Here is a 27277-nt window from a genome sequence, read left to right on the forward strand (position 1 = left end):
GGGCACTTTCAAAATGGCGGAGTGTGGAGCAAGCGGCAGCGGGAGCAGCGGGGACAGCCTGGACAAGAGCATCACGCTGCCCCCCGACGAGATCTTCCGCAACCTGGAGAACGCCAAGCGCTTCGCCATCGACATAGGTAGCCGCGGGCCGGGCGCTGGGTGCGGGCGGCGGGGGCGGGCGGGGCGCCGGCGGTGGGCCGGCGAGCGGGGGCGGCGGGAAGGACGAAGGGCGGGGGCGCGGGCCTCGCGCACAGCCTCACGGGCCTTGTAGTCCGCGGACCCCGCGCACAGCCTCACGGGCCTTGTAGTCCGCGGTGGCGCCGATGCGCAGGCTCGGGGCGACGGCCGGACTACAGCTCCCGGCAGACGCCGCAGGGACCAGAGCGGGGCCTGCCGGGCCTGGTAGTTCGCGCGGTTGTCCTGGGAGGCTGGGGGCCGGGGTCCAGCGTTACCCGCCGCGAGGTGGGAGGGTCGGCGGCCAGCCTGGCCCTGGAGCAGACGGAATTTTTTGTCTTCGGCCGCATGGGCAGCTGGGCGCCCCGGCTCTGCCGCTTGGCCGGTGGCTGGCCTGAGAATTGGGGTCCTTAGTTCTGGTCTAGATGAGGACGAGCTCGGCGGGAAGCCCTTGGCAGAGTGGCCCCGAAAAGGCCCCGCGTTCCCGAGGCCTGGGCAGCTGTGGCCCGCGGGCCGGACAGTCCGTGCATAGGCCCCGCTCTCTGGAGAGTGGACACCGGGCGTGAGTTCAGGCGGCCGTGGACGTACGTCCTGGGAACTCGTGCCTCTGGTTTAAAAGCCACTCGTGCCTTCCGTGGCCTTCAAGGCGGCCTGCATGTCTGCCCTGGCCTCTCCAGGGTCCGCTGCAGACCCTCCTGCCTGATGGCAGTGCTCTGAGTAATGACGACTGGCCAGGCTCTGTTCTAGACCCTTTTCCCACACTCCTGACTCCTGGATCACACCCCTAGAGGAGAAACGCGAATTACTCCCATTTCCTAGATGAGGATACTAAGACCCAAAAAGGTGAACTAATTTGCCCAGGGTCGTCCGGCTAGAAAGTGGCAGAACCAGGATTTGAACCTGCCACTCCCTACTCTCCTACTCTGCCCATGTTTCAGACATGTGGGCTTCCTGGGGGCAGCTTCACCAGGAGAAACCCCCTTGAATAGCCACTGCCGCTTCACACATCTCTCCCTCTTAGCACACGTTTCTGCTGTAGGCTGAGTCCGTTTATGTGTGAATCCCACAAAAGCGGGGGTGTGTCTTGTAGCCCCAGCCCCCAAAAGGATACCCGACCTGTCTTTGCCGCCCAGTAAATACTGGGATGAATGGGCCTCCCGCTGACTGCTTCCCACCTCCCTGGAAAAATTGGGACTCAGACCCAGGCCATTCCCTCTGAACTGTATGCTCCTGGTGCATCCAGCGTGTTTGCTGCTGTGATGTCCTTGGGGTCGTTGGTGTCACCATCTCTCTGAGGTGCCCAGCCAGGGAAGGGTGTCCTCTAGGGAAGTGGGGGCATGAGAATGGAAGCAGCTGTAGGTCCTGGCTCCCACCTTGCAGTGAGCTTATGAGAGGCAGTGCTTCTTAGGGGTGTGGCCTGGTGCCAGGTATGAGGATGTGTGAGTAGCATCTTTAGGGAACCCTGATAGGACTTGGAACCGGCTGCCTATTGGACTGCAGGTGCTGAGCTTGCAGCCCCAGCTTAGGGGATCGTCTACTGCAGGCCTCGCCAGAGGCTCCCCAGCCTTCTGAGACCTTCGGGCTCGGTAGAGCGTGTGCCCTGAAAGGTTCTGCTGCCCTTACACTGGGGGATTCTGTTACCGGGAACAAGTCAGGATTAAATATTTGTGAAATGCAATTGCAGTTGACCTGCATAAGTCACCTGGGGAATGGCCAGGAGAACAGGGCTCACCGTGGATGTTCTGTGTGGCCACCAGAGGCCAGCGAAACCGCAGAGCTGGAACCGTCCAGGAAGGGCTGTCGCAGCCCTGGAGGGCCCTGGAGCACCAGCCTCTTCTCCGGGCTGAGCCCAGAGGGTTTCTTGGTAGAAGGACACTCTAAGAGGTCTGTTTAGTGCTGGTATTTATTTCCTCTCTTCAAAGTTTCTCCCTGTGTCTGGGTCCTGTGTCTCTGGTTCTTAGGAGAACCTATTGACTGACGCTGAGAGAAGACCTTTTGTTTGTTACTCCTGACCCAGCTGCTGGGAGGCCACGGCTGAGGGTGGGGTGTCTTCAACCCAGGAACCCTCAAAGACAATGTGCTTGTCAATAGTATTGTTTAAAAGCAGGCTTCTCCCATTTCCTCTTCCCTTGCCCATGTTTCCCGATCCAGGAAAGCTCACCTGCCCTGGGTTTTGGCAAGCTGTTTTCCCCTCAATGGGATGCTAATATCTGCTGAGCAGATTCACCTCTTTGAAAGCAGCAGGGACATTGTGTTTCTCAAAACACACCTGCAGCTTTGATCTGATTTTAGGTTTCTGCGGGCCGTGGAGAGGGTTTCTCAGGGGCATGTGGGACAGGAAGGGGCCACAGGGCCGTGGTGTCTGCTGGGCTGTCCTGCCCTCCATTGGTGCCCAAAGAGGAAAGACAGGACCAGAGAGAATGGAAGAAGGGACGGGGGCCTGTGGGACAGAGAGAACTAGAAGGCCTTGGCTCAGGTGTGAAGAGCACATGTGACCAAACCTCTGGGAAGCCCCCTTCCCCACCAGCCAGGCGATGCTGTTGGCCTCAGAGCGGAGCGCGGGCAGCCTGGAGAGCCCAGGGGGCAAGCCTGTCACTGCCTTGCCAGGTGGTTTGTTGTGATTCCAAGGGGCCCCTGAGCTCAGCCCGGAAGGATCCCCGCCCACAGGCTCCCTCTGCTCCAAAAGACCTCCTGCTCTGGGTGCCCTCCTCGCACCTCAGGCCCCCTTTTGTTCCCCCCGGGTGTGGGGAGTAGGAAGAGGGAACACTGGCTTTGCTAGGCTTCTCAGTGCAGGGGGTCTCGGGGAGGGAGGATGCGTATCTTGCAGAAACCAACCCACCCCCACCGCTGTCCCAACCCCAGTACATCCTGTTTGGGCGTGTCTTTAACACAAAAAACCCAGGTCCTGAAACTGGATTTCTGTGACCTGAGAGTTTGTTTATAGTGACTTTTGATGAGTCTCTTAAAATAGATCTTCATCCTCTTGCATCATCTGTCATTTTAGAAAATGATTTATTTGCCGAGGTGAGTCGACAACATGGTGCATTTTAGTGAGACTCTCCAGGCCTGGCCAGGATTGGGGGCAGGGGGAGGGACAAGGAGGCTTAAAGCCACGGGCCAGGGGATCAGGTTGATCCTGTGACGCGTCCACTGGACTGTACGCCGGCCGTCGGGGAGCCCTCACTCACCACCAGGCAGGCAGTGCCATGAGGCGGCTGCTGTGGGGCCTGGTCACGATGGGTTTTGTTACGTGAACAACACTGGCTGTTTCCAGATCTCTTTACCGATGAGTGTTTGTTCTCAACCTTATAGTATTTTGTCAAAACACAATCATTTGAACATCGCTTTAGCCTCCTTACTCTCATGATGCGGGATTTTTGCCTCTTTTTTTCAGGCCCCATAAAAAATGCACTCTGTTCAGTCACTGTAGCACCACACAGTGAACTTAAAGTCACACATTTTGTTTCTTTTTCTGTTTGTCATTCATGGAGCTTCAAATCTATGAATACTACTGTAGCCTCAAAAATGTCCTTTTTTTTTTTTAAACTTAGAAGAATTGCCGGGCGCGGTGGCTCAAGCCTGTAATCCCAGCACTTTGGGAGGCCGAGACGGGCGGATCACGAGGTCAGGAGATCGAGACCATCCTGGCTAACACGGTGAAACCCCGTCTCTACTAAAAAATACAAAAAACTAGCCGGGCGAGGTGGCGGCGCCTGTAGTCCCAGCTACTAGGGAGGCTGAGGCAGGAGAATGGCGTAACCTGGGAGGCGGAGCTTGCAGTGAGCTGAGATCCGGCCACTGCACTCCAGCCTGGGTGACAGAGCCAGACTCGGTCTCAAAAAAAAAAAAAAAAAAAAAAAAGAAGAATTTGTCCTTAAAGGTCTTCTCCGAGAATCTTTTCACCTTTCCCTGAAACCTGGCTCAGGTGCGTAAAGCCCCTTCCAACCTTTGATCACAGCATCATCCTGGGAGCCGCAGGGGTTCTGTGGAACCACAGACAGACTCTGGCCCTTGGGGAAAGAGACCTTGGTGGCCTCTGACTTCTTCTGGCTACTTTGGGGCTGGGCCTGCATTTTCTGCCCAGAGCCTCTCAAGGGTAGCCAGCGGCACTGTTTGCCTCTCCCGGGTAGGGGAGCTGCTCAGGCCGGGTGACTGCCCTGGGCTGTGAAAAGAGCCTCCTTTGTGTTGAGGGTGTACTTCTTAAAACGAGGGTGTACCTCTTAAAACGCCTGGATTTGTCAGCTTTTCGCTTTGGGTCATTAGCAAGATCACTTGAAACTGAATTTTCTTAAAGCAATGAGGATAACCAAGGTTACCCAAAGCAAGCCAGCTCTCCCTTTCATCTGCAGGACTTGGTGCCATGGGGAAGTGGGACCTCTTGCACTCAGTTTGGCCAGGGAGCTGAGGAGGAGCAGAATTTAGAAAAAGAAAAGTGTAGATTTGATCGTTCATTTTCCCGTCGTCTCTTTTGCGCCCACAGGGTTTTTAAGTTCCAGTAGCCCCAAACCCCTCATCCACAGAGATTTTAGTCTCCAAGACACCCAGAGAGCGTGGGGGATGGACCCCCAGCCCCGCTCTGTCCTGGTCCTGAATTCTGCCCGGTGTATGTCTCCCCTGCAGGCGGGTCGTTAACCAAGCTGGCCTACTATTCAACAGTGCAGCACAAAGTCGCCAAGGTGCGGTCTTTCGACCACTCGGGAAAGGTGAGCGTGACCTCCCGGGGCGGGACAGCCACTCCTCTGTCATCTTGAACCTGGCACTTGTCACTCAGTCACCCCTCTGCTGCCGCAGACCTCGGCTTCCATGTCCTGGGAGTTTCTAGCACGGACAGCCTCCCCTGCCTTCCACCGTGTCCCTGTAAGACCCTTTTCAGGAACCTGTGCCCGCCCGTGCTCCCGCTGGGGAGGCTTCTGCTCCTGCTGGGTGGCCCTGAGGTCGCCACGGTCCTGGGCTCCTCCCTCTTGCCCAGGATTCTGCCTCAGAGCCCTGCCTGGTTGAAGGCTGGTGTGAACGGCCAGCTCCGCTAGGGCAGGGTGTGCCCGGCCCAGCCCAGCACGGTGCCCCACACTCATGCGGCCTCCCCTACTCTGTTTTCCAGGACACAGAACGTGATCACGAGCCGCCCTACGAGATCTCAGTTCAAGAAGAGATCACTGCTCGACTGCACTTCATTAAGTTTGAGAATACCTACATCGAAGCCTGCCTGGACTTCATCAAAGACCATCTCGTCAACACAGAGACCAAGGTCATCCAGGCGACCGGGGGCGGGGCCTACAAGTTCAAGGACCTCATCGAAGAGAAGCTGCGGCTGAAGTGAGTGGGGACCTCAAGGGCGAGGAAGGAACATGTGGCTGCCCCGAGTCCCTGGTGCTCGTGCGTCCGATCGTGCCTCGGATCGTGCACGGGCCCGGCTGCCCCTCTGGGCCGGGCAGGCCTGCGTGTTGCACCTGTCTGTGGCCTGTACTCTTTAAGGGGTTGGCACTTTCTTTTCAGAGTCGACAAGGAGGATGTGATGACATGCCTGATTAAGGGGTGCAACTTTGTGCTCAAGAACATCCCCCACGAGGCCTTCGTGTACCAGAAGGATTCCGACCCTGAGTTCCGGTTCCAGACCAACCACCCCCACATTTTCCCCTATCTTCTTGTCAATATTGGCTCTGGAGTCTCCATTGTGAAGGTGAGACCCGGCTTCGTGAATGAATGAGTGGATGGTTCAGCCACAGTTTGTGAAGCTGTGTGCAGGAGCAGGAGCCAGGACTGGGGCCCAGTGGGTGGGGGGTGAAGCCGTGAGCTCAGAGCCGCTGTGGGAGGGGCATCAGCGCCCCCAGGCTCTGCCATCGAGAGAGTCCGCCCACTGGCGGTTCTGGGGTGGGGGCGGGGCTCGCCCCAGCGCAGCACACGGTGCGGTGCAGGGATGGCGGGGGGGACCTGTGTGGCTGAGGGCCTGCTGTGCACGCACCTGCCCTGGCTCTGCTGCAGGTGGAGACGGAGGACAGGTTCGAGTGGGTCGGCGGCAGCTCCATCGGAGGCGGCACCTTCTGGGGGCTCGGGGCTCTGCTCACCAAAACGAAGGTACACGGCGGCTGCCAGAGGCCCTCCGGGGTCTACAGAGATGTCCACTTCCTGTCCTCCGAAGGCCTGTGGCTGGGAGGTGCAAAAGCTGCTTCCGGGCCTCCGTCCTGACTCACTTGGGCGGGTCTCTGGCCTCTGCGGCTCGGCTCTGCGCCCTGAAGGACGGGTGTCCCAGCAGCCAGAGCTGCTCCTGACTGGGTGGCCTGAGGGTCCCCCTTGCTGCCTCTTGCCTTTGGTCCCGCATGATGAGAGCCCATTCACCCTCTGCCCACGTGTGCCTCCTCCCGTGGGCTTGGTTTCTGGGGTTGTGGGGATTCCAGCCGCTCCCGGCGCCTCACCCGCCCCCTCGCCATGTCCCGCAGAAGTTTGACGAGCTCCTGCACCTGGCCTCGAGGGGCCAGCACAGCAACGTGGACATGCTGGTGCGGGACGTCTACGGTGGTGCCCACCAGACACTCGGGCTGAGCGGGAACCTCATCGCCAGCAGCTTCGGGAAGTCAGCCACCGCCGACCAAGGTGCCGGCCCTGGCCTCTGCCGCCAGAGAGAAGGGGGGTGGGGACACTTGGGGTCTTGGGGACAGGAGCTTCCCCCACTGTTAACTTTCCCACACCCGCTCCCTGGAGAGTCGGGGTCCTGCAACCTCTTCCTGCCGAGTCACCATGGCGCAGGCCGAGTGCTCAGAATGTTGGCGAATAAACACCGTGGTCTTGGTTTTGGAGGAAAAAACAGTACCTCTGAGTTAGGAAAAGCGATTCGGGTTTTTTTCTCTCTGAAAACAAAGCCTAATCCGTCCAGGAATGATTCACGCATCATACACAGCCTCCCACGCTCGGGCTCCGGTTCCCCCACTCAGCTCTCTCTCCCCTCCCCTCCAGCGCTCGGGCTCCGGTTCCCCCACTCAGCTCTCTCTCCCCTCCCATGCTCGGGCTCAGGTTCCCCCACTCAGCTCTCTCTCCCCTCCCCTCCGGCGCTCGGGCTCCAGTTCCCCCACTCAGCTCTCTCTCCCCTCCGGCGCTCGGACTCAGGTTCCCCCACTCAGCTCTCTCTCCCCTCCCCTCCGGCGCTCGGGCTCCGGTTTCCCCACTCAGCTCTCTCTCCCCTCCCCTCCGGCGCTCGGGCTCCAGTTCCCCCACTCAACTCTCTCTCCCCTCCGGCGCTTGGGCTCCGGTTCCCCCACTCAGCTCTCTCTCCCCTCCCCTCCCGCGCTTGGGCTCTGGTTCCCCCACTCAGCTCTCTCTCCCCTCCCCTCCCGCGCTCGGGCTCTGGTTCCCCCACTCAGCTCTCTCTCCCCTCCCCTCCCACACATAATACGCAGCCTCCCACTCTGGGGCTCTGGTTCCCCCAGTCAGCTCTCTCTCCCCCTCCCCTCCCGCTCAGCTCTCTCTGCCCTCCCGCTCAGCTCTCTCCCCCATCCCCTCCCACTCAGCTCTCTCTCCCCTTCCGCTCCCGCTTGCTGTCACATCAGGCACTTGCTGTGCTTGGACGCGAGCGCCTTTTCCTTCCCTTCTCCAGAGTTCTCCAAGGAAGACATGGCCAAGAGCCTGCTGCACATGATCAGCAACGACATCGGGCAGCTGGCCTGTCTCCACGCGCGGCTGCACAGCCTGGACCGCGTGTACTTTGGAGGCTTCTTCATCCGGGGCCACCCCGTGACCATGCGCACCATCACCTACAGCATCAACTTCTTCTCCAAGGTAACGGGCGCGCCGCCCTCCCCAGCCTCTGACGCGGACCCCCAGGGTCTTCAAAATCAGTCATGCTGGTCAGACACCGCGGCAGCCCAGGGAGGTCGAGAGGCCGGGGGGCCTGGAGGGCGGGTGGCCGAGAAGCCCAGCACCCCTCTCTTCTGGCTGGTTCTGGGGAGCCCACATTTTGTGGCACCGTGGCCGCCTGAGTCTGAGCAAATCACCAGTGATGAGCATTCTAGAGAGTTCTGGGGGAGTCCGCCGATTTGCGCTGGGGTCAGGGTGCCTGTGCCCCTGCAGAGGCGCGCCCACCCACGTCCCCGACGCAGAGACTTGTGGGCTAGGGACTCGCCGCATGGGAGAAGCTATCTCACCCTTAGCTTTCTTCGAACAGCAGCCCGCCCTCTGGCGCCCGGCGCGATTCCACCGGCAAGTATGCCGTGGATGCCTCAGAGGGTTTGGGCTGCGCAGTGCGAGGCCCACCCGTGTTGAGTTGGTTTGCGGAGGCATCGGGTGTCGTGTGGGGCCGACGGCAGCACGTGTGCTTTGGCCATGGCAGGGGGAAGTGCAAGCGCTGTTTCTGAGGCACGAAGGCTACCTGGGAGCCATCGGAGCGTTCCTGAAAGGAGCCGAGCAGGACAGTGAGTTGCGGTGCTGGTGCCCCTGAGCAGCGTTGGGCCTCAGCTGTGGTCTGGGCCTGTGCTGTGGGCCAGAGCGGCCCAGGGTGGAGGTGGGGTGGGGAGCGTGAGTCCTCAGAAAGTGACAGCAGCAGGCATGTCTGACGTTTTAACAATTTAGTTAATCGGTTTTTATACCCTTTCCTTCTCCACTCTCTTGCTTTTGAATCAAGGACAAGGTTAACACAGGTGATCTGACTCTCTGCTTTCCAGATCCCAACCAGTACAGCTGGGGAGAGAACTATGCAGGCAGCTCCGGGTTGATGAGCACATCACCAGAGCTCGGCCCAGCGCAGCGGGCACGGAGTGGCACCGTGAGTAGTGGGCTCTGGCCGTCCCGGGCCCCGAGGGAGCGGCCTGTGCCGCGCTCCCTTCTCCTGTCCCTGAGAGAAGCCTCTTGTGGCTGTCCCGGCTGAAGGGTGCCTCTACCCATGGCGAATCCTTCCAAGGACCTGGGGTATAACTAGGGGCGGGAGGAGGACACTGTGGCTTGCTTTCCTCTCTCCCTCATTGGGTGCTTTCGTGTTTTGGAAACGTTCAGCAGAAATTACAGAGTCTGTGTGATCTGGTCTTCTTGTTTGCAGAGAGATTACTAAAGTTCAGGGGTGACGGGGGCATCTCCCACACCAGGGGGCCTCCCCCACACCCGGGGACCTCCCCCCACCAGAGGGCCCCCCCCACACCGGGGTGCCTCCCCCACACCAGGGAGCCCGTCCACTTTGGAGCTGAAACCCGAAACCTCGGGAGCCACCGAGGGCCCTGCGCTAGGACTGCGCACTCTGGCTGACGGTCTCTGTCGGTTAGCGTCTGCTCTCCTCGGGGTGTCCAGGCTCATTCCTCGGATCCCCAGTGGATTTGCCCTGGCCTGAGCTGGGTAGCACTGGCGGGCTGGGAGATGCACCCCATGTCTGCCGAGTTAGAGCTGCTTTGGAAGGGTTCCCCACCAGAACCTGTGTCAGCCACATGGAATGCCCCCAGCACAGCCCCACGTGGCAGAAACCGCCCCCGTGTCACAGGCTGTCAGGGTCCTCGACTGTGTCCCCCCGGGGGGCTCGTTTCTTCTGTAGCTGTGAACAGTTACCTGAGGTCACGTACAAAGCTAGTCGGACCCCTCAGGACAGGCCACTGGCATTGTTGGCAGGAAGTTGCTTGTCGGTTGTCGACACGGGGCTCCTTACAAGTCCGCGTCAGTATTTTCAAGACCGCGCCTGGCTGAGTTCTGGCTTCTCAGGAGGGCGCCTCCCTTTTGGGTGGGTCCTGCGGTTCCCCCTGGGCCACGGCCCTGCACGGATGCGCCACACTGGCCGCAGCCCTGGCCTGCCTTTCCCTCCGCCCATACTAGGCCCAGGAGTGGGGGCAAGGCCCTGGGGGCCTGGCAGAGGCCCAGCCTCTCGGCTTTTGCCCTGGTGTTGGGCAGAGGGGCTTGGTGTCTCCCAGCCTCCGTTTCTGCCACGTGTGCATAATTTGCCAAATGTCCTGTACTGTAACCTGGAGTGACTGCGCGGGCGGCCACAGCGCCTAGGGGGGCCCCGTTCAGGAGACGCTTGTTACCTGTTTGGTGCCCACCAGCGGCACAGCCCTGCCAGGCAGGAGGTGCCCCACCTTACTGAGGATCAAACTGACATGCGGAGAGATGGAGTCATTTTTTCGAGTTTATATTCTCCCAAAAAGGCAAAGCAAAGATTTGAACCCGTTTGTCAGGATAGAAGGAGCCTGCGACCCGGCACAGCAGCACCGGGCGGTCCCGGCTGTGGTCCGTGGTAGTTAACGTGGGGCTCCTGCCGCCTTCTGCGCTGGCTTTGGGAAGTCACTGGCTTTTTCCTTGTGGAGCTTCTGCCCGGCGTGGGCTTCCCACCCGGAAGGCATCCCCCTTGCTGTGGAGTTCCTTGCCTGGAGGTCCCTGCCCACCCGGAGGCTGCTTCTCCAGCCCCAGCAGTTGCCGGCAGGGGTGCCTTGGTGGAGAAGGGCAGAGGGCTGGCATGTGACCTGTGGGGTAGTCACCGGAGGGTGGGAAGAGGCGGCCAGCTGCACAGTTCCCCCCACAGCCCCTCTGGTCCCAGAGCAGCGGCTGCTGCAGTTAGCGTGCAGGGAACTGAGTACTGGTGTGTGTGTTGGCTCAGCTCAGTTCAGTTCCTCCCGGAATAAGGTAGAAGGAGCCAGCAGGGCCCATGAGCACGCCTGTGCTGGGTACAGGTGGCTCCGGGGTGCCCTGGGCCATAGTGGCCTGGCCTTGCCATAGCCCTTCATGGAGAAAGGAAGGTGCGTGTGGGGCGTGGGGGCTGCCTGCCTGGCACGGGGTGGAACACTGCCCAGCGCTTAGTGAGGACAGCACCCAAACCTCTGTGTGCAGACATGGCCACCTGGAGGACCAGAGGTGGGAACAGCGTGACTGCAGGGGTGACGGGGAGGAGGTGAAACTGTAGGGGTGACAGGGAGGGGTGATTGCAGGGAGGTGGTGATGGGGAGAGGGATGGTGGGGGAGGGGTGATGGTAGGGTGACTGCAGCAGTGATTGGGGAGGGATGGCTGCAGCAGGGAGGTGATGGGGGCAGGAGGCGTGTGGTGAGCAGACGCGACCTCAGTGTCAAACCAGGGGGTGAGTCAAGGTATCCGGCTCAGGCCGCTGGGCAGCTGAGAGGGCTCCGTGGGGATCTTCTCTGTGGCCCAGAGGCATGGCAGAAGAAGGCGTTACATCTCCTCCTTTATTAGAGTGGAAGATTCTGAGTGTGGCTTAGGTGGTTCTGAACTGTGGTGACGTTTCCACCCTGCCACTGCCTGTCTTCCAGTTTGACTTGCTGGAAATGGACCGGCTGGAGAGGCCACTGGTCAACCTGCCGCTCCTCCTGGACCCGCCCTCCTATGTGCCCGACACGGTGGACCTCACCGACGACGCTCTGGCCCGAAAATACTGGCTCACCTGCTTCGAGGAGGCCCTGGACGGGGTGAGGGCTCTGGGTGCCGACTAGAGGATTCCGAGGCCGCGGCCGGGCTAACCTTCCAAGGCTCCCGGGGGCAAAGACAAGGTGGCGAAGTGGGACAGGGCAGTGTTTTCCAGAAACCCCTTGATCTCCATCTGAGTGTGAGGGGGGTGGTTTCTGTTTCTCAGGCAAAAATACCGCTCTTGGTCACTTGGTGGGTCAGTTAGGACGTGACGTCATCGAGGCACGTTTTGTCAGCTATTACATTTCTTCAGAAAGCTATTGAGTAGACTTTTTCGCTCCACCTGAGGTGCAGGAGGCCCTGTGGGACCCTGACTCTGAGGGTGGGGTGAGGCTCAGCCCCAACAAGCTCCGGTGAGGCCACCTGGGGGCTCCTGCGTCCCACCTCCAAGGCCGGGGTGGTCCAGTGGAGCACATGCCAGGCCCGGGGCCACGCTGCCCCTCGGGAGCTCAGCTCAGGGCCGGGGAGCCCCAGTAGCAACACGCATTCGTCATGAAGCCCTCGCAGAGGCCGGGTGCTGCCACGGTTTGTCCTGAGGGAAGAGTCCCAGCCCTGCCGGGACCCGGAGTGAGCTCTGGGCATCCAGAGCCCCGTGGCCCCGGCACAGGGTGGGGCTCGAGTCCCAGGACATGGGTCTCAGCCTCGGGTTTCCTGAGTGGTGAGGAGCCAGGGTCACTCCTGCTCCTGCCTCCCAGGGCAGCTGGGAGGGGCGAATGCCAAAGGGAAGCCTCAGGGGACTGTGAACTGTCACCGTCAGCCTTTCCTGTTCCAGTAGGAGCTGCCCTGACCACAGCCCGGGCAGCCCCCACCCTGCCCCAAGTCCCCCACAGCAGGCCCTAACCCTGCCCTGGGCAGCCCCCCACAGCTACCTCCTACCCTGCCTCAAGCAGCCCCCGACAGCTGGCTCCCACCCTGCTCTAGGCCCCCTTTAGCCGCCCCAACCCGGCCCTGGGCAGCCCCCCACGGCCAGCCCCCACCCTGCCTCAGGCCCCCTGTAGCTGTCCCCGACCATGGCCTGGGCAGCGCTTAACAGGCAGCCCCCACTCTGCCCCGAGCCCCCGGCTGTCCCATGAGGAATTCCCAAGCAGCAGGGCCATGCTTGGCTGACCCCTCCTGTCGCTGGCAGGTAGTGAAGCGCGCAGTGGCGAGCCAGCCAGACTCCGTGGATGCAGCTGAGAGGGCGGAGAAGTTCCGACAGAAGTACTGGAACAAGCTTCAGACCCTGAGACAGCAGCCCTTGTAAGTGCCCAGCATCCTGGTGTGTGACTGCCTTTTCTGCCCAGAGGGCCCCTGCACCTCTGAGAAAGTGGCTGTGATGCTGGCATTTGGACCCCAGCTGGCTGGGGGTGGGTGTGGGCCCCGGTGGCACAGTCCCCCCGGGCCCCACCTCAAGCAGCGTTTGCACTGCCGGGCTCCCGAGGACATCCGTGGCGCAGCCCAGGATGTGCAGGTGGGCGGGTGTTCGGCCTGCCCTGCTCAGCACCCTCTGCCGTGTCTGTCCCCAGCGCCTATGGGACCCTGACCGTGCGCAGCCTGCTGGACACCAGGGAGCACTGTCTGAACGAGTTCAACTTCCCAGACCCCTACTCCAAAGTGAGTGCAGTGTGCCCTGGCCTTCCGCTCACTCCTGTCCCCGTCCCGCTGGCGCCGTGGGTCCTGTCTCTCTCCCGCTGACTTGGGGCGTCCTGTCCTCTCTGAGGCCATGCAGGTTTGGTAGCAGCCCCACCTCCGGCACTGGCACCACACTAGCCAGGGCCTCTGTTGGCAGCGTCTGCTGAGGAGCTGTGTTACCCCCACAGATGCTGGTGCCAGTTAGGGGTGGGGACCACTGTGACTGGAGAAGAGGCGTGTGAGCCCCGTGTGGACATGTGTTCCTGAGAGACACAGGCTGCTTGTCTGCAGGAGCCGAGGGCCTCCCAGCTTCTGCGAGGGTGGGCGATTGTGGTTGGGGACTGCCTGCCTCTCCTGGGGCACCCTCGCTGCCTCCTAGGAGGCTGGGCAGTGACCAGAGACCTTTTACCCCGGCAATGTGCAGGGCCATGGGAGCCCTCTGAGATGGGCCTTTCTGGGCATCCATCTTGCTTCCCCAGGTCTGGCGGCCAGAGCCCTCCTTGGCCCCTTCTGCCAGGAGGCAGCAGCAGCAGCAGAGGCATGGACTTCTCCCTCCCCTTCTGGGAATGGCCCGCGCCACGCCTCCCCTCCCCCTCACACACCGAGCCTCGTGACAGGGAAAGTCTGGGTGTTGAGGGTTTTGGGGCCAGGGCTGTGGGTACCCGTGGGGGCCTTGTCCTCCACCCGTGTCCTCCCCTTCACCCACTGCTGTCACGTGGGGGCTGAAGCTGTCCTGGGCCTCTCTTCAGAGCCCTGTGCAGCTGCGCGCTGGCCGCTGTCCCGGGGCCGATAGGCTTGTGCCTGGTGGGCTCCCGGTTGGGCCTGAGTCTGTGCTCCTGAGGGGTGTGGTGTGGAACAGGCTGGGCCTGGCGGGTGTCCGGGATGGTGCTCTGCCGAGGGCCTGTGGAGACGCGGCCTGGCGGAAAGCCAGGAGCAGCCCTGTAGGCTGAGGCCATGTCTCCGCTCAGGCCTGGCGTCTGGCATTTTCCGCAGGTGAAGCAGCGGGAGAATGGCGTGGCACTGAGGTGCTTCCCCGGGGTCGTGCGCTCCCTGGACACGCTGGGCTGGGAGGAGCGGCAGCTGGCGCTGGTGAAAGGCCTCCTGGCGGGGAACGTCTTCGACTGGGGGGCCAAAGCCGTGTCTGAGTAAGTGTCTGCGGGCTCGGGGCGGGCTCTGCAGCCTTCGGGTCCCTGTCCTGCCCCAGGCTTGCGTGCAAGGAGGTGGAGCGCGTCCCTCAGGGGTTGTGTAGCACTTGGTGGCTTGGTGGCTCAGGGCTTTGGGGCCCAGGGAGTGCACATGGCAGCAGCCCCAGGGGCTGTGCAGGGCCCAGCGCCCTTGTCTGTCCCCTCAGGCTCTGAGGATGCCCCTTCCTTAAGCACAGATGCTGAGGAGGCCTAGGGCTGCGGCTCCCGAGATACGGGGCTGACGTTTTCTTTTTTTTTTTTTTTTTTTTTTTTTTGATGTTTTTATTTTTTTTTTATTTTATTTTTTTTTAAATTTATTTATTATTATTGTACTTTAAGTTGTAGGGTACATGTGCATAACGTGCAGGTTTGTTACATATGTATACTTGTGCCATGTTGGTGTACTGCACCCATCAACTCGTCATTTACATCAGGTATAACTCCCAATGCAATCCCTCCCCCCTCCCCCCTCCCCATGATAGGCCCCTGTGTGTGATGTTCCCCTTCCTGAGTCCAAGTGATCTCATTGTTCAGTTCCCACCTATGAGTGAGAACATGCGGTGTTTGGTTTTCTGTTCTTGTGATAGTTTGCTAAGAATGATGGTTTCCAGCTGCATCCACGTCCCTACAAAGGACGCAAACTCATCCTTTTTGATGGCTGCATAGTATTCCATGGTGTATATGTGCCACATTTTCTTTTTTTTTTTTTTTTTTTGAGACGGAGTCTTGCGCTGTCACCCAGGCTGGAGTGCAGTGGCCGGATCTCAGCTCACTGCAAGCTCCGCCTCCCGGGTTCACGCCCTTCTCCTGCCTCCGCCTCCCGAGTAGCTGGGACTACAGGCGTCTGCCACCTCGGCCGGCTAGTTTTTTGTATTTTTTAGTAGAGACGGGGTTTCACCGTGTTAACCAGGATGGTCTCGATCTCCTGACCTCGTGATCCGCCCGTCTCGGCCTCCCAAAGTGCTGGGATTACAGGCTTGAGCCACCGCTCCCGGCCTATGTGCCACATTTTCTTAATCCAATCTGTCACTGATGGACATTTGGGTTGATTCCAAGTCTTTGCTATTGTGAATAGTGCTGCAATAAACATACGTGTGCATGTGTCTTTATAGCAGCATAATTTATAATCCTTTGGGCATATACCCAGTAATGGGATGGCTGGGTCATATGGTACATCTAGTTCTAGATCCTTGAGGAATCGCCATACTGTTTTCCATAATGGTTGAACTAGTTTACAATCCCACCAACAGTGTAAAAGTGTTCCTATTTCTCCACATCCTCTCCAGCACCTGTTGTTTCCTGACTTTTTAATGATCGCCATTCTAACTGGTGTGAGATGGTATCTCATTGTGGTTTTGATTTGCATTTCTCTGATGGCCAGTGATGATGAGAATTTTTTCATGTGTCTGTTGGCTGTATGAATGTCTTCTTTTGAGAAATGTCTGTTCATATCCTTTGCCCACTTTTTGATGGGGTTGTTTGTTTTTTTCTTGTAAATTTGTTTGAGTTCTTTGTAGGTTCTGGATATTAGCCCTTTGTCAGATGAGTAGATTGCAAAAATTTTCTCCCATTCTGTAGGTTGCCTGTTCACTCTGATGGTAGTTTCTTTTGCTGTGCAGAAGCTCTTTAATTTAATGAGATCCCATTTGTCAATTTTGGCTTTTGCTGCCGTTGCTTTTGGTGTTTTAGACATGAAGTCTTTGCCCATGCCTATGTCCTGAATGGTACTACCTAGGTTTTCCTCTAGGATTTTTATGGTATTAGGTCTAACATTTAAGTCTCTAATCCATCTTGAATTAATTTTCGTATAAGGAGTAAGGAAAGGATCCAGTTTCAGCTTTCTACTTATGGCTAGCCAATTTTCCCAGCACCATTTATTAAATAGGGAATCCTTTCCCCATTTCTTGTTTCTCTCAGGTTTGTCAAAGATCAGATGGCTGTAGATGTGTGGTATTATTTCTGAGGACTCTGTTCTGTTCCATTGGTCTATATCTCTGTTTTGGTACCAGTACCATGCTGTTTTGGTTACTGTAGCCTTGTAGTATAGTTTGAAGTCAGGTAGCGTGATGCCTCCAGCTTTGTTCTTTTGACTTAGGATTGTCTTGGAGATGCGGGCTCTTTTTTGGTTCCATATGAACTTTAAAGCAGTTTTTTTCAATTCTGTGAAGAAACTCATTGGTAGCTTGATGGGGATGGCATTGAATCTATAAATTACCTTGGGCAGTATGGCCATTTTCACGATATTGATTCTTCCTATCCATGAGCATGGTATGTTCTTCCATTTGTTTGTGTCCTCTTTTATTTCACTGAGCAGTGGTTTGTAGTTCTCCTTGAAGAGGTCCTTTACATCCCTTGTAAGTTGGATTCCTAGGTATTTTATTCTCTTTGAAGCAATTGTGAATGGAAGTTCATTCCTGATTTGGCTCTCTGTTTGTCTGTTACTGGTGTATAAGAATGCTTGTGATTTTTGCACATTAATTTTGTATCCTGAGACTTTGCTGAAGTTGCTTATCAGCTTAAGGAGATTTTGGGCTGAGACAATGGGGTTTTCTAAATATACAATCATGTCATCTGCAAACAGGGACAGTTTGACTTCTTCTTTTCCTAACTGAATACCCTTGATTTCTTTCTCTTGCCTAATTGCCCTAGCCAGAACTTCCAACACTATGTTGAATAGGAGTGGTGAGAGAGGGCATCCCTGTCTTGTGCCAGTTTTCAAAGGGAATTTTTCCGGTTTTTGCCCATTCAGTATGATATTGGCTGTGGGTTTGTCATAAATAGCTGTTATTATTTTGAGGTACGTTCCATCAATACCGAATTTATTGAGCGTTTTTAGCATGAAGGGCTGTTGAATTTTGTCAAAAGCCTTTTCTGCATCTATTGAGATAATCATGTGGTTCTTGTCTTTGGTTCTGTTTATATGCTGGATTATGTTTATTGATTTGCGAATGTTGAACCAGCCTTGCATCCCAGGGATGAAGCCCACTTGATCATGGTGGATAAGCTTTTTGATGTGTTGCTGAATCCGGTTTGCCAGTATTTTATTGAGGATTTTTGCATCGATGTTCATCAGGGATATTGGTCTAAAATTCTCTTTTTTTGTTGTGTCTCTGCCAGGCTTTGGTATCAGGATGATGTTGGCCTCATAAAATGAGTTAGGGAGGATTCCCTCTTTTTCTATTGATTGGAATAGTTTCAGAAGGAATGGTACCAACTCCTCCTTGTACCTCTGGTAGAATTCAGCTGTGAATCCATCTGGTCCTGGACTTTTTTTGGTTGGTAGGCTATTAATTATTGCCTCAATTTCAGAGCCTGCTATTGGTCTATTCAGGGATTCAGCTTCTTCCTGGTTTAGTCTTGGAAGAGTGTAATTGTCCAGGAAATTATCCATTTCTTCTAGATTTTCCAGTTTATTTGCGTAGAGGTGTTTATAGTATTCTCTGATGGTAGTTTGTATATCTGTGGGGTCGGTGGTGATATCCCTTTATCATTTTTAATTGCGTCGATTTGATTCTTCTCTCTTTTCTTCTTTATTATTCTTGCTACTGGTCTGTCAATTTTGTTGATCTTTTCAAAAAACCAACTCCTGGATTCATTGATTTTTTTGGAGAGTTTTTTGTGTCTCTATCTCCTTCAGTTCTGCTCTGATGTTAGTTATTTCTAGCCTTCTGCTAGCTTTTGAATGTGTTTGCTCTTGCTTCTCTAGTTCTTTTAATTGTGATGTTAGAGTGTCAATTTTAGATCTTTCCTGCTTTCTCTTGTGGGCATTTAGTGCTATAAATTTCCCTCTACACACTGCTTTAAATGTGTCCCAGAGATTCTGGTATGTTGTATCTTTGTTCTCATTGGTTTCAAAGAACATCTTTATTTCTGCCTTCATTTCGTTATGATCCCAGTAGTCATTCAGGAGCAGGTTGTTCAGTTTCCATGTAGTTGAGCGGTTTTGATTGAGTTTCTTAGTCCTGAGTTCTAGTTTGATTGCACTGTGGTCTGAGAGACAGTTTGTTATAATTTCTGTTCTTGTACATTTGCTGAGGAGTGCTTTACTTCCAATTACGTGGTTGATTTTGGAGTAAGTACGATGTGGTGCTGAGAAGAATGTATATTCTGTTGATTTGGGGTGGAGAGTTCTATAGATGTCTATTAGGTCTGCTTGCTGCAGAGATGAGTTCAATTCCTGGATATCCTTGTTAACTTTCTGTCTCGTTGATCTGTCTAATGTTGACAGTGGAGTGTTGAAGTCTCCCATTATTATTGTATGGGAGTCTAAGTCTCCTTGTAAGTCTCTAAGGACTTGCTTTATGAATCTGGGTGCTCCTGTATTGGGTGCATATATATTTAGGATAGTTAGCTCTTCCTGTTGAATTGATCCCTTTACCATTATGTAATGGCCTTCTTTGTCTCTTTTGATCTTTGATGGTTTAAAGTCTGTTTTATCAGAGACTAGTATTGCAACCCCCGCTTTTTTTTGTTCTCCATTTGCTTGGTAAATCTTCCTCCATCCCTTTATTTTGAGCCTATGTATGTCTCTGCATGTGAGATGGGTCTCCTGAATACAGCAGACTGATGGGTCTTGACTCTTTATCCAGTTTGCCAGTCTGTGTCTTTTAATTGGAGCATTTAGTCCATTTACATTTAAGGTTAAGATTGTTATGTGTGAACTTGATCCTGCCATTATGATATTAACTGGTTATTTTGCTCGTTAGTTGATGCAGTTTCTTCCTAGCCTCGATGGTCTTTACATTTTGGCATGTTTTTGCAATGGCTGGTAGCGGTTGTTCCTTTCCATGTTTAGTGCTTCCTTCAGGGTCTCTTGTAAGGCAGGCCTAGTGGTGATAAAATCTCTAAGCATTTGCTTATCTGTAAAGGATTTTAAGCCGGGCGCGGTGGCTCACGCCTGTAATCCCAGCACTTTGGGAGGCTGAGGTGGGCGGATTATGAGGTCAGGAGTTCCAGACCAGCCTGACCAACATGGTGAAACCCCATCTCTAATAAAAATACAAAAATTACGGGCACCTGTAGTCCCAGCTACTCAGGAGGCTGAGGCAGGAGAATGGTGTGAACCCAGGAGGCGGAGCTTGCAGTGAGCTGAGATCCGGCCACTGCACTCCAGCCTGGGCGACAGAGCGAGACTCCATCTCAAAAAAAAAAAAAAAAAAAAAAAAAGGATTTTATTTCTCCTTCACTTATGAAACTTAGTTTGGCTGGATATGAAATTCTGGGTTGAAAATTCTTTTCTTTAAGAATGTTGAATATTGGCCCCCACTCTCTTCTGGCTTGGAGAGTTTCTGCCGAGAGATCTGCTGTTAGTCTGATGGGCTTCCCTTTGTGGGTAACCCGACCTTTCTCTCTGGCTGCCCTTAAGATTTTTTCCTTCATTTCAACTTTGGTGAATCTGGCAATTATGTGTCTTGGAGTTGCTCTTCTCAAGGAGTATCTTTGTGGCGTTCTCTGTGTTTCCTGGATTTGAATGTTGGCCTGCCCTACTAGGTTGGGGAAGTTCTCCTGGATGATATCCTGAAGAGTGTTTTCCAACTTGGTTCCATTTTCCCCCTCACTTTCAGGCACCCCAATCAGACGTAGATTTGGTCTTTTTACATAATCCCATACTTCTTGCAGGCTTTGTTCATTTCTTTTTGTTCTTTTTTCTTTTGGTTTCTCTTCTCGCTTCATTTCATTCATTTGATCCTCAATCGCAGATACTCTTTCTTCCAGTTGATCGAGTCGGTTACTGAAGCTTGTGCATTTGTCACGTATTTCTCGTGTCATGGTTTTCATCTCTTTCATTTCGTTTATGACCTTCTCTGCATTAATTACTCTAGCCATCAATTCTTCCACTTTTTTTTCAAGATTTTTAGTTTCTTTGCGCTGGGTACGTAATTCCTCCTTTAGCTCTGAGAAATTTGATGGACTGAAGCCTTCTTCTCTCATCTCGTCAAAGTCATTCTCCGTCCAGCTTTGATCCGTTGCTGGCGATGAGCTGCGCTCCTTTGCCGGGGGAGATGCGCTCTTATTTTTTGAATTTCCAGCTTTTCTGCCCTGCTTTTTCCCCATCTTTGTGGTTTTATCTGCCTCTGGTCTTTGATGATGGTGATGTACTGATGGGGTTTTGGTGTAGGTGTCCTTCCTGTTTGATAGTTTTCCTTCTAACAGTCAGGACCCTCAGCTGTAGGTCTGTTGGAGATTGCTTGAGGTCCACTCCAGACCCTGTTTGCCTGGGTATCAGCAGCAGAGGCAGCAGAAGATAGAATATTTCTGAACAGCGAGTGTACTTGTCTGATTCTTGCTTTGGAAGCTTCCTCTCAGGGGTGTACTCCACCCTGTGAGGTGTGGGGTGTCAGACTGCCCCAGTGGGGGATGTCTCCCAGTTAGGCTGCTCAGGGGTCAGGGACCCACTTGAGCAGGGAGTCTGTCCCTTCTCAGATCTCAACCTCCGTGTTGGGAGATCCACTGCTCTCTTCAAAGCTGTCAGACAGAGTCGTTTGCGTCTGCAGAGGTTTCGGCTGGGTTTGTTATTGCCCTGTCCCCAGAGGTGGAGTCTACAGAGACAGGCAGGTTTCCTTGAGCTGCTGTGAGCTCCACCCAGTTCGAGCTTCCCAGCAGCTTTGTTTACCTACTTAAGCCTCAGCAATGGCGGGCGCCCCTCCCCCAGCCTCGCTGCTGCCTTGCCGGTAGATCACAGACTGCTGTGCTAGCAATGAGGGAGGCTCCGTGGGTGTGGGACCCTCCCGGCCAGGTGTGGGATATGATCTCCTGGTGTGCCTGTTTGCTTAAAGCGCAGTATTGGGGTGGGAGTTACCCGATTTTCCAGGTGTTGTGTGTCTCAGTTCCCCTGGCTAGGAAAAGGGATTCCCTTCCCCCTTGCGCTTCCCAGGTGAGGCAATGCCTCGCCCTGCTTCAGCTCTCGCTGGTCGGGCTGCAGCAGCTGACCAGCACCGATCGTCCGGCACTCCCCAGTGAGATGAACCCAGTACCTCAGTTGAAAATGCAGAAATCACCGGTCTTCTGTGTCGCTCGCGCTGGGAGTTGGAGACTGGAGCTGTTCCTATTCGGCCATCTTGCTCTGCCCCTCTGACATTTTCTATTGTCAGAATCCAAATTCATGTTTCCTACATGTGGTAGGAATTAAACATTTCTGATGTGATGATCAAAGGGGCTTTGCAAAGGAGTTCCCTAGACTGGCCTGTGGGACAGGCAGGTGTCTAAAGCTCGGGGCTCTGAATCTTGGAAATGAACCATTCCCACGGTAATTTACCTTCACTCCTGAAGAAGCTGCTTCCGGTCTCTGAGCCTCCCCAGGCGGCCGCACCATGTCTTGTGGTCCCTGCTTGTTTTACATGTGGGGCTGGAGGGAGATGCCTGGGTTCCCGGCCCTCCCTGGGTTCCACTCGTGTCTCCAGACATAGACAAGAATGCTGCCCCCAACCGTGGCTGCCCTTCTGGGACACAGGTCCCTCCCGCAGCCTGTCGGGAGCGTTGAAGGAGGGTCCTGACCCATGGGCTTGGCCTTGTGGCCGGGGTCTCCCACACCGCCCGCGTGGGCGCCGAGCACGGGGACGTACTGCAGCTGCCAGTCACCGATGGGCTTCCCTGGTCCCATGGCTCTGAGTCCACCTTAAGAAACAGCCTGCGCTCTCTCAGACCTTTGCTCGGTGGTCCCCTGAGCCTTCTGCTGATCACCGCGTATCAAGAATGCTGCATCTGTTCTGCCTGGGAGCGATTGGGGTCTTCACATTGAGCAGCTGCCTCCGTCCCGCCTGGGAGGGATTTGGGGTCTTCACATTGAGCACTCTGGCCGAAGGTTTTCGTTCTGTTTTTTCTTGACTTTCTTTTCTCCTCCTGCATGCAGTGTCCTTGAATCCGACCCCTACTTTGGGTTTGAAGAAGCAAAGAGGAAGTTACAAGGTACGGATGGCCAAGTAACCTGCGTCTTGAGCTGGGGCCGTGCCTGAGCGTTCTCTGCAACAGCGAAAGCAGTTGCAGTCAGGGTCCAGGCACCTCCCCTGTTCGAGGCTCTGTCAGCCAGGCTCGGGGGCGGGGAGAACTTGCTTCCTGGAGAGACGAACCCCTGAAGATGCGTCTCCTAACCCCTGGCCTGGCGCGCCGAGCTGACCGGGTGTCCCTCCCTCTCTCTCAGAAAGACCGTGGCTCGTGGATTCCTATAGCGAGTGGCTTCAGAGGTTAAAGGTATGTGGAGGGGCTTCCCGCCTCTGCCCCTGGGGACACAGCGTGGGGCCCGGGGGGCGGGTGGTCACTGGAGGGAGGTAGGCATGGGCTGCCTCCGGAGGCCCTCCCCTCCTGTTAGAGTCTCACAGTCCTGCGGGCCGAGGCCTCAGCGTCCCCTGCTCCACACTTGCCCTCCTGTCATGACCACTTCTTAGGTCACCTGCTCTAGGCACAAAGCCTTGCCAGAAGAGACAGTCACTGGCCCCTGCAGGCTGATCCATCCCCGGTGCCTCTGGGGCCCTGAAGCCCCCGGTCTCGGCCCCTGTAGGGCAGCGGGGCGGGCGGCAGGGGTGGGGTCTGACTTGCTTGGATGCACCTGTTCCCAACTGAACGTCCTGGTTTTGTCTTACAGGGGCCCCCTCATAAATGTGCCTTAATTTTCGCAGATAACAGTGGAATAGACATCATTTTGGGAGTCTTCCCCTTTGTCAGGGAGCTACTCCTTAGAGGGACTGAGGTGAGTGGCGAGGTGGTGGGTGGGGCCCTTCCCCTGGGCTTCTCTGCTCTTGGTGGGGTTGGCGCCACCCTGGGCCTCTGGCGGTGGTCGGGCTCCTGCAGACGCAGCAGGTAGGTGCAGGTGGCAGCGTGTGGGAGGCGGCCCAGAGCCCTCATATGCTGGGGTGGAGGCTCCCAGCCCCCCGGGCTCAGGCCGAGGGTCCATGTGCTGAAGCCCAGGGCTGAGTCCAGGCTCCTGGAAGCGTGCGCCCAGCAAGGAGTCTTTGGGACTGTGACTTCATGCCAGTTGGAGACAGGCAGGTCCCAAGGGCAGGCTGTGAACTCGGTTCTGCCCCTCGGCTTGGCTCCCTCCCAGGGGCCACAGAGTGGCAAGGTCAGGCAAGGTCCCTGGTCCTCAGCAGCGGGTGGCTGGCCAGGCCCGCAGAGCACAGCACCCTCACCCAGGCCAGCCACTCGAAGGCTGGGGTGCACACAGGCACCATGCTGGGCCGGCACAGGTTCCTAAAGAGCCTGGGCCCTCCTCCTGCAGGTCATCCTGGCGTGCAACTCAGGCCCCGCCCTGAACGACGTGACCCACGGCGAGTCTCTCATCGTGGCAGAGCGCATCGCGGGCATGGACCCTGTCGTGCAGTGAGTGTTGGCGGATGGTGCTGTGGGGGCCTTGATGGGGAGGGGCACCCGCTGGGCAGAGTGGGCCACGAGGATTGTCACTGAACTGGGAGCTCCCGGGGGCCACCCTGCTGGGGGCGCTGACCACCTTGTGTCTGGCAGCTCCGCGCTCCGGGAGGAGAGGCTGCTGCTGGTGCAGACAGGCTCCAGCTCCCCGTGCCTCGACCTCAGGTAACCCCGCAGCCTGCGCCTGCTCTCTCCCTCCTGGGCTCCCTGCCCTCTGCGCCGTGCACCTGCACCCAGGCACATGCGGGACACCCTGCGCCTGCTCTCTCCCTCCCGGGCTCCCTGCCCTCTGCGCCGTGCACCTGCACCCAGGCACATGCGGGACACCCTGCACCTGCTCTCTCCCTCCTGGGCTCCCTGCCCTCTGCGCCGTGCACCTGCACCCAGGCACATGCGGGACACCGACCTCAGGACTGCCCCTACGGCCTCTCCTGACCCCAGGCCCGGACCGCCCTCGGGAGGCGACAGAGACGCCATCCCCCAAGGTGGTCTGGGGAGAGTGAATGGATTCAGGGTCTGAGGTGGCTACACCTGGGCTGGGTTGGGGGACTTGGGGCAGGAGGGGCTGATGTCCCTGTGGCCACTCAGCTGAGGCTGAGGGCGACCTGGGCAGCTGCCCGGTGTCCGTCACCTCTGCGTCCCGCAGAGACAGCAGGCTCTGCGTCTGTGGTTCTGGAGGCCCTTAGTCGATTGTATGTGGTGCTCTCTGTCCTGCTGATTGCAGAGAAAGGAACCCTTTAAATGAGCGGGTTCCGAGTGCTGGGGCCACTGGTCTTCTCTGCTTGGTGGGATTCTCCAGTGCGGGCTTCATCTGTGCTCCAGTCCCACCTCACCAACAGGGAGGGCGTGAAGGTGACAAGGAATCAGCCCCTAGAGTTCGAGGGAGATCTCGGGCAGTTTCCCGGCTGCAGCTGCTCTGGCGCTGCGGGAGCTGCTGCTCTGAGGAGGCCCCAGGCGGAGGCTGGGTTTGGAGGCCCCCACATCAGGGATTGAGGGGTGGGGGTTTCGGCCTTCACGTTGGTCGCTGCCCTGTATGGGAGGTGGGGTCTGGGGTCCGCTCGTCCAGTCTCTCTCTCTTCCTCCCCAAAGCCGCCTGGATAAGGGGCTGGCCGCACTGGTGCGGGAGCGTGGCGCGGACCTGGTGGTCATCGAGGGCATGGGCCGTGCTGTCCACACCAACTACCACGCGGCCCTGTGCTGTGAGAGCCTCAAGCTGGCCGTCATCAAGAACGCGTGGCTGGCCGAGCGGCTGGGCGGCCGGCTCTTCAGTGTCATCTTCAAGTATGAGGTCCCGGCCGAGTGAGGCACCGCGGCCGCCGGATGGTTCCGCTTGTCACTTGTCAGGAATGTGTTTTTGCCACCACAGGGAGACTACGTTCAAATCAACATATTTATATCGCACTACCGTGACACGGCACGTACGCCCCAGCCCGCACAGATGCGTGTGGCCGAGAGGCGAGACGCAGCTTTCTCCTGGGAGACATTCGTGTTGGAATCTATTTAACTGCTAAAGAACCTTTTATATATATGTATAAATAGAGAGATCTATCCAGGTATGTCTGACGGGACGCAGCGCCGTGGGCATGCACCAAATAGAGTTTTTAAAAGAGGCCGGAGCTGCCTGCGCTGTTTTGTTTTGGAGCAGGAGCCTCTCCCGACTCTTCCCGTGTGGGGAGCCCAGAGCGGGAGCCCTTCCCTGCGCTGCTTCTAGACCTCGTGGGCACCGAGCGCCAGCTGCCCCACAGACCCGGGCCCCCGTGTCTCTCACTGCTCCCACCGGGCCAGAAGAGCCGCCCTCGTCCCTCTGGTGCCCTCCCGCTGCGCCTGCAGGACGTGTGGGTGCTGAGCAGCACTCCTGACTCAAGTGCCTGGGAAAGGAGCCCTCGGCATCGATCGCCCTCAAGGGTTCTCAGGCAGCCGGGCGCTGACGCGGCCCCTGCTAGGAACTGTGCGGACCGTGTGGGTTTTGTTGCTATGGCCTTGGGACCAGGCTCCCCGGGGCCCTGTTCTGTGGCTAGGGTGGGCATGGCTGGGGGGAGCTGGCAGCAGGGAGGCCTGCTGGTCCTTGCCCCTGGGAGCTCCAAGGCGCCTGGGGTCCCTCCCGTCTCAGCCCAGGTGTGGGATTGAGACCACACAGCCTCGTAGAGGACAGGAGGGCGCGGAGCTTGCGGAGGCCCTGCTGAGGTGGGCTGGCTGCAGGCCACCGGCTTTGATTTCATGTGGTGGGAGCTATTCCTGGTGCTGAGCTGCTGGGCAGGCCCTGAGGAGGCTGAGCTGCTACCTTGCCCCCACCACCCCCCCACTAGGGTCCCCCAGATCTGGGAGCTTCACTGAGACCTCCAAGCATAGGCTGTCCTAGGCCAAGGAGGTGGGGTGGCATGGACCACCTTCCAGACAGCTTTGCTTGGTGGTCTGGAACCTGCAGAGGCTAAGAGCCCTCCCCCATGGAGACCCGGCCTGCCCAGAGGTGCCCAGTGGCCATTTCTGGACCCCACGGTGGTGTCTCTTCATGGCCTACCCTTGGAGTCTGCGTGGAGCCTGAGGCCCAGCCCTCGTGCAGCGGCCACCAAGGGGGCTCCTGTCCTGTCCTGAGGTTGACTGTCCACCTGGCTCCAGCTTCTCCCTCCTGTGGGTCCCCAGGGCAGAGGCCCAGCCCCCAGGATCCCATCGGCCCTTACCACTTTCCGGCCCTCTCCTCAGGCCCTGCTCTCTGATGGGGAAGCCCTCCCAGCCTGCATCTCGGGCCTTCCCTGGCACTCCTCAGCCCCTCCAGCTCTTGCTACCATCCTGGCCCCCCTCACTGGTGGTGGATGGCAGCAGTGGCCTGGCCACTCTGGGCACCTGGGTGTGTGACTGCCCGGCCTGACATCCACAGGGCTTGACCCCAGGGTTGGAGAGTCCATCTGTGCTAGGGGACGCACCCACTGCAGAGGTTTGGCCAGAGCCTGGCCCAGACAGGATCCCAGGAGGAGGTGGGGGATGCACAGAGGCCTGGGAGGACAGAGCCAGGACAAGGACACCAGGGCCCAGCCCAGGCTGGTGAGCCCCTGCACAACCCCACGCAGGGCCTGCTAGCCTGCCTGTGGCCCTGGCCTCAGCTCCCCTCCTGCAGAAGAGGCCACCCAGCCTATGAGCCAGGCACCCCTGTGCCTCCGGGTAACCCTAGCCTCTGTGACCCCAGCCCTTCCCCAGCCAGAGCAGGCGGGCTCTGGCCTCCGCCTTGCTCCCTTGACGTGGCCATTTCGACTGCGCTTTTCTCAAGACACGATCTGGCCCCAGGCTCTCAGCCCCTCCTTGACTCCCGCAGACCCCCAGCTGGCTCCTCAAGCCCTGCTCTGCCCACAGCACCACTCAGGGGCTCACTGGGAGGCCTCGGTCATCAGGCTGCTGTCATTGTCATCGCCAGGGGCTCTGTGAGTCCCCTGTCCCAGAACTGAGACTCCTCAGGCTCAGGTGCCGCCCTGGGCCCCAGGCAACCAGCTCACCACACCCCTGCTCTCGGTGGGGCCACAGCTGCCCGCACGCAAGCGTCCCGGGGCTCGATGATGGCGATGTCTCGCAGGCTCTCTCTGAGGGG

General features: G+C 57.2%; 1 protein-coding gene across 14 annotated transcripts; it reads left to right on the forward strand.

Moving 5' to 3' along the window:
• On the forward strand, window positions 1–25307 carry PANK4 (pantothenate kinase 4 (inactive)). 14 transcript variants are annotated; one of them, XR_012427266.1, is made up of 19 exons: window positions 1–137; window positions 4795–4877; window positions 5273–5487; window positions 5668–5851; window positions 6154–6246; window positions 6609–6762; window positions 7760–7941; window positions 8492–8573; window positions 8823–8923; window positions 11395–11550; window positions 12675–12787; window positions 13054–13141; window positions 13639–14304; window positions 22193–22248; window positions 22481–22530; window positions 22922–23026; window positions 23555–23655; window positions 23797–23865; window positions 24790–25307. XR_012427266.1 is itself a non-coding variant. In XM_045388203.3 (19 exons), the coding sequence occupies exons 1-19, from the start codon at window positions 14–16 to the stop codon at window positions 25001–25003; spliced, it is 2322 nt and encodes a 773-aa protein (XP_045244138.1). In that variant the 5' UTR covers window positions 1–13; the 3' UTR covers window positions 25004–25307. The 14 variants fall into 14 exon arrangements, 3 of the variants coding, with proteins under 3 accessions (XP_045244138.1, XP_045244140.1, XP_045244146.1); XR_012427267.1 differs by having other exon boundaries at window positions 22956–23026; XR_012427254.1 differs by having other exon boundaries at window positions 14128–14304.
• Window positions 25308–27277: the final 1970 nt, after the last annotated feature.

This window comes from Macaca fascicularis, chromosome 1, assembly GCF_037993035.2.
Source record: "Macaca fascicularis isolate 582-1 chromosome 1, T2T-MFA8v1.1".
Lineage (NCBI taxonomy): Eukaryota > Metazoa > Chordata > Mammalia > Primates > Cercopithecidae > Macaca > Macaca fascicularis.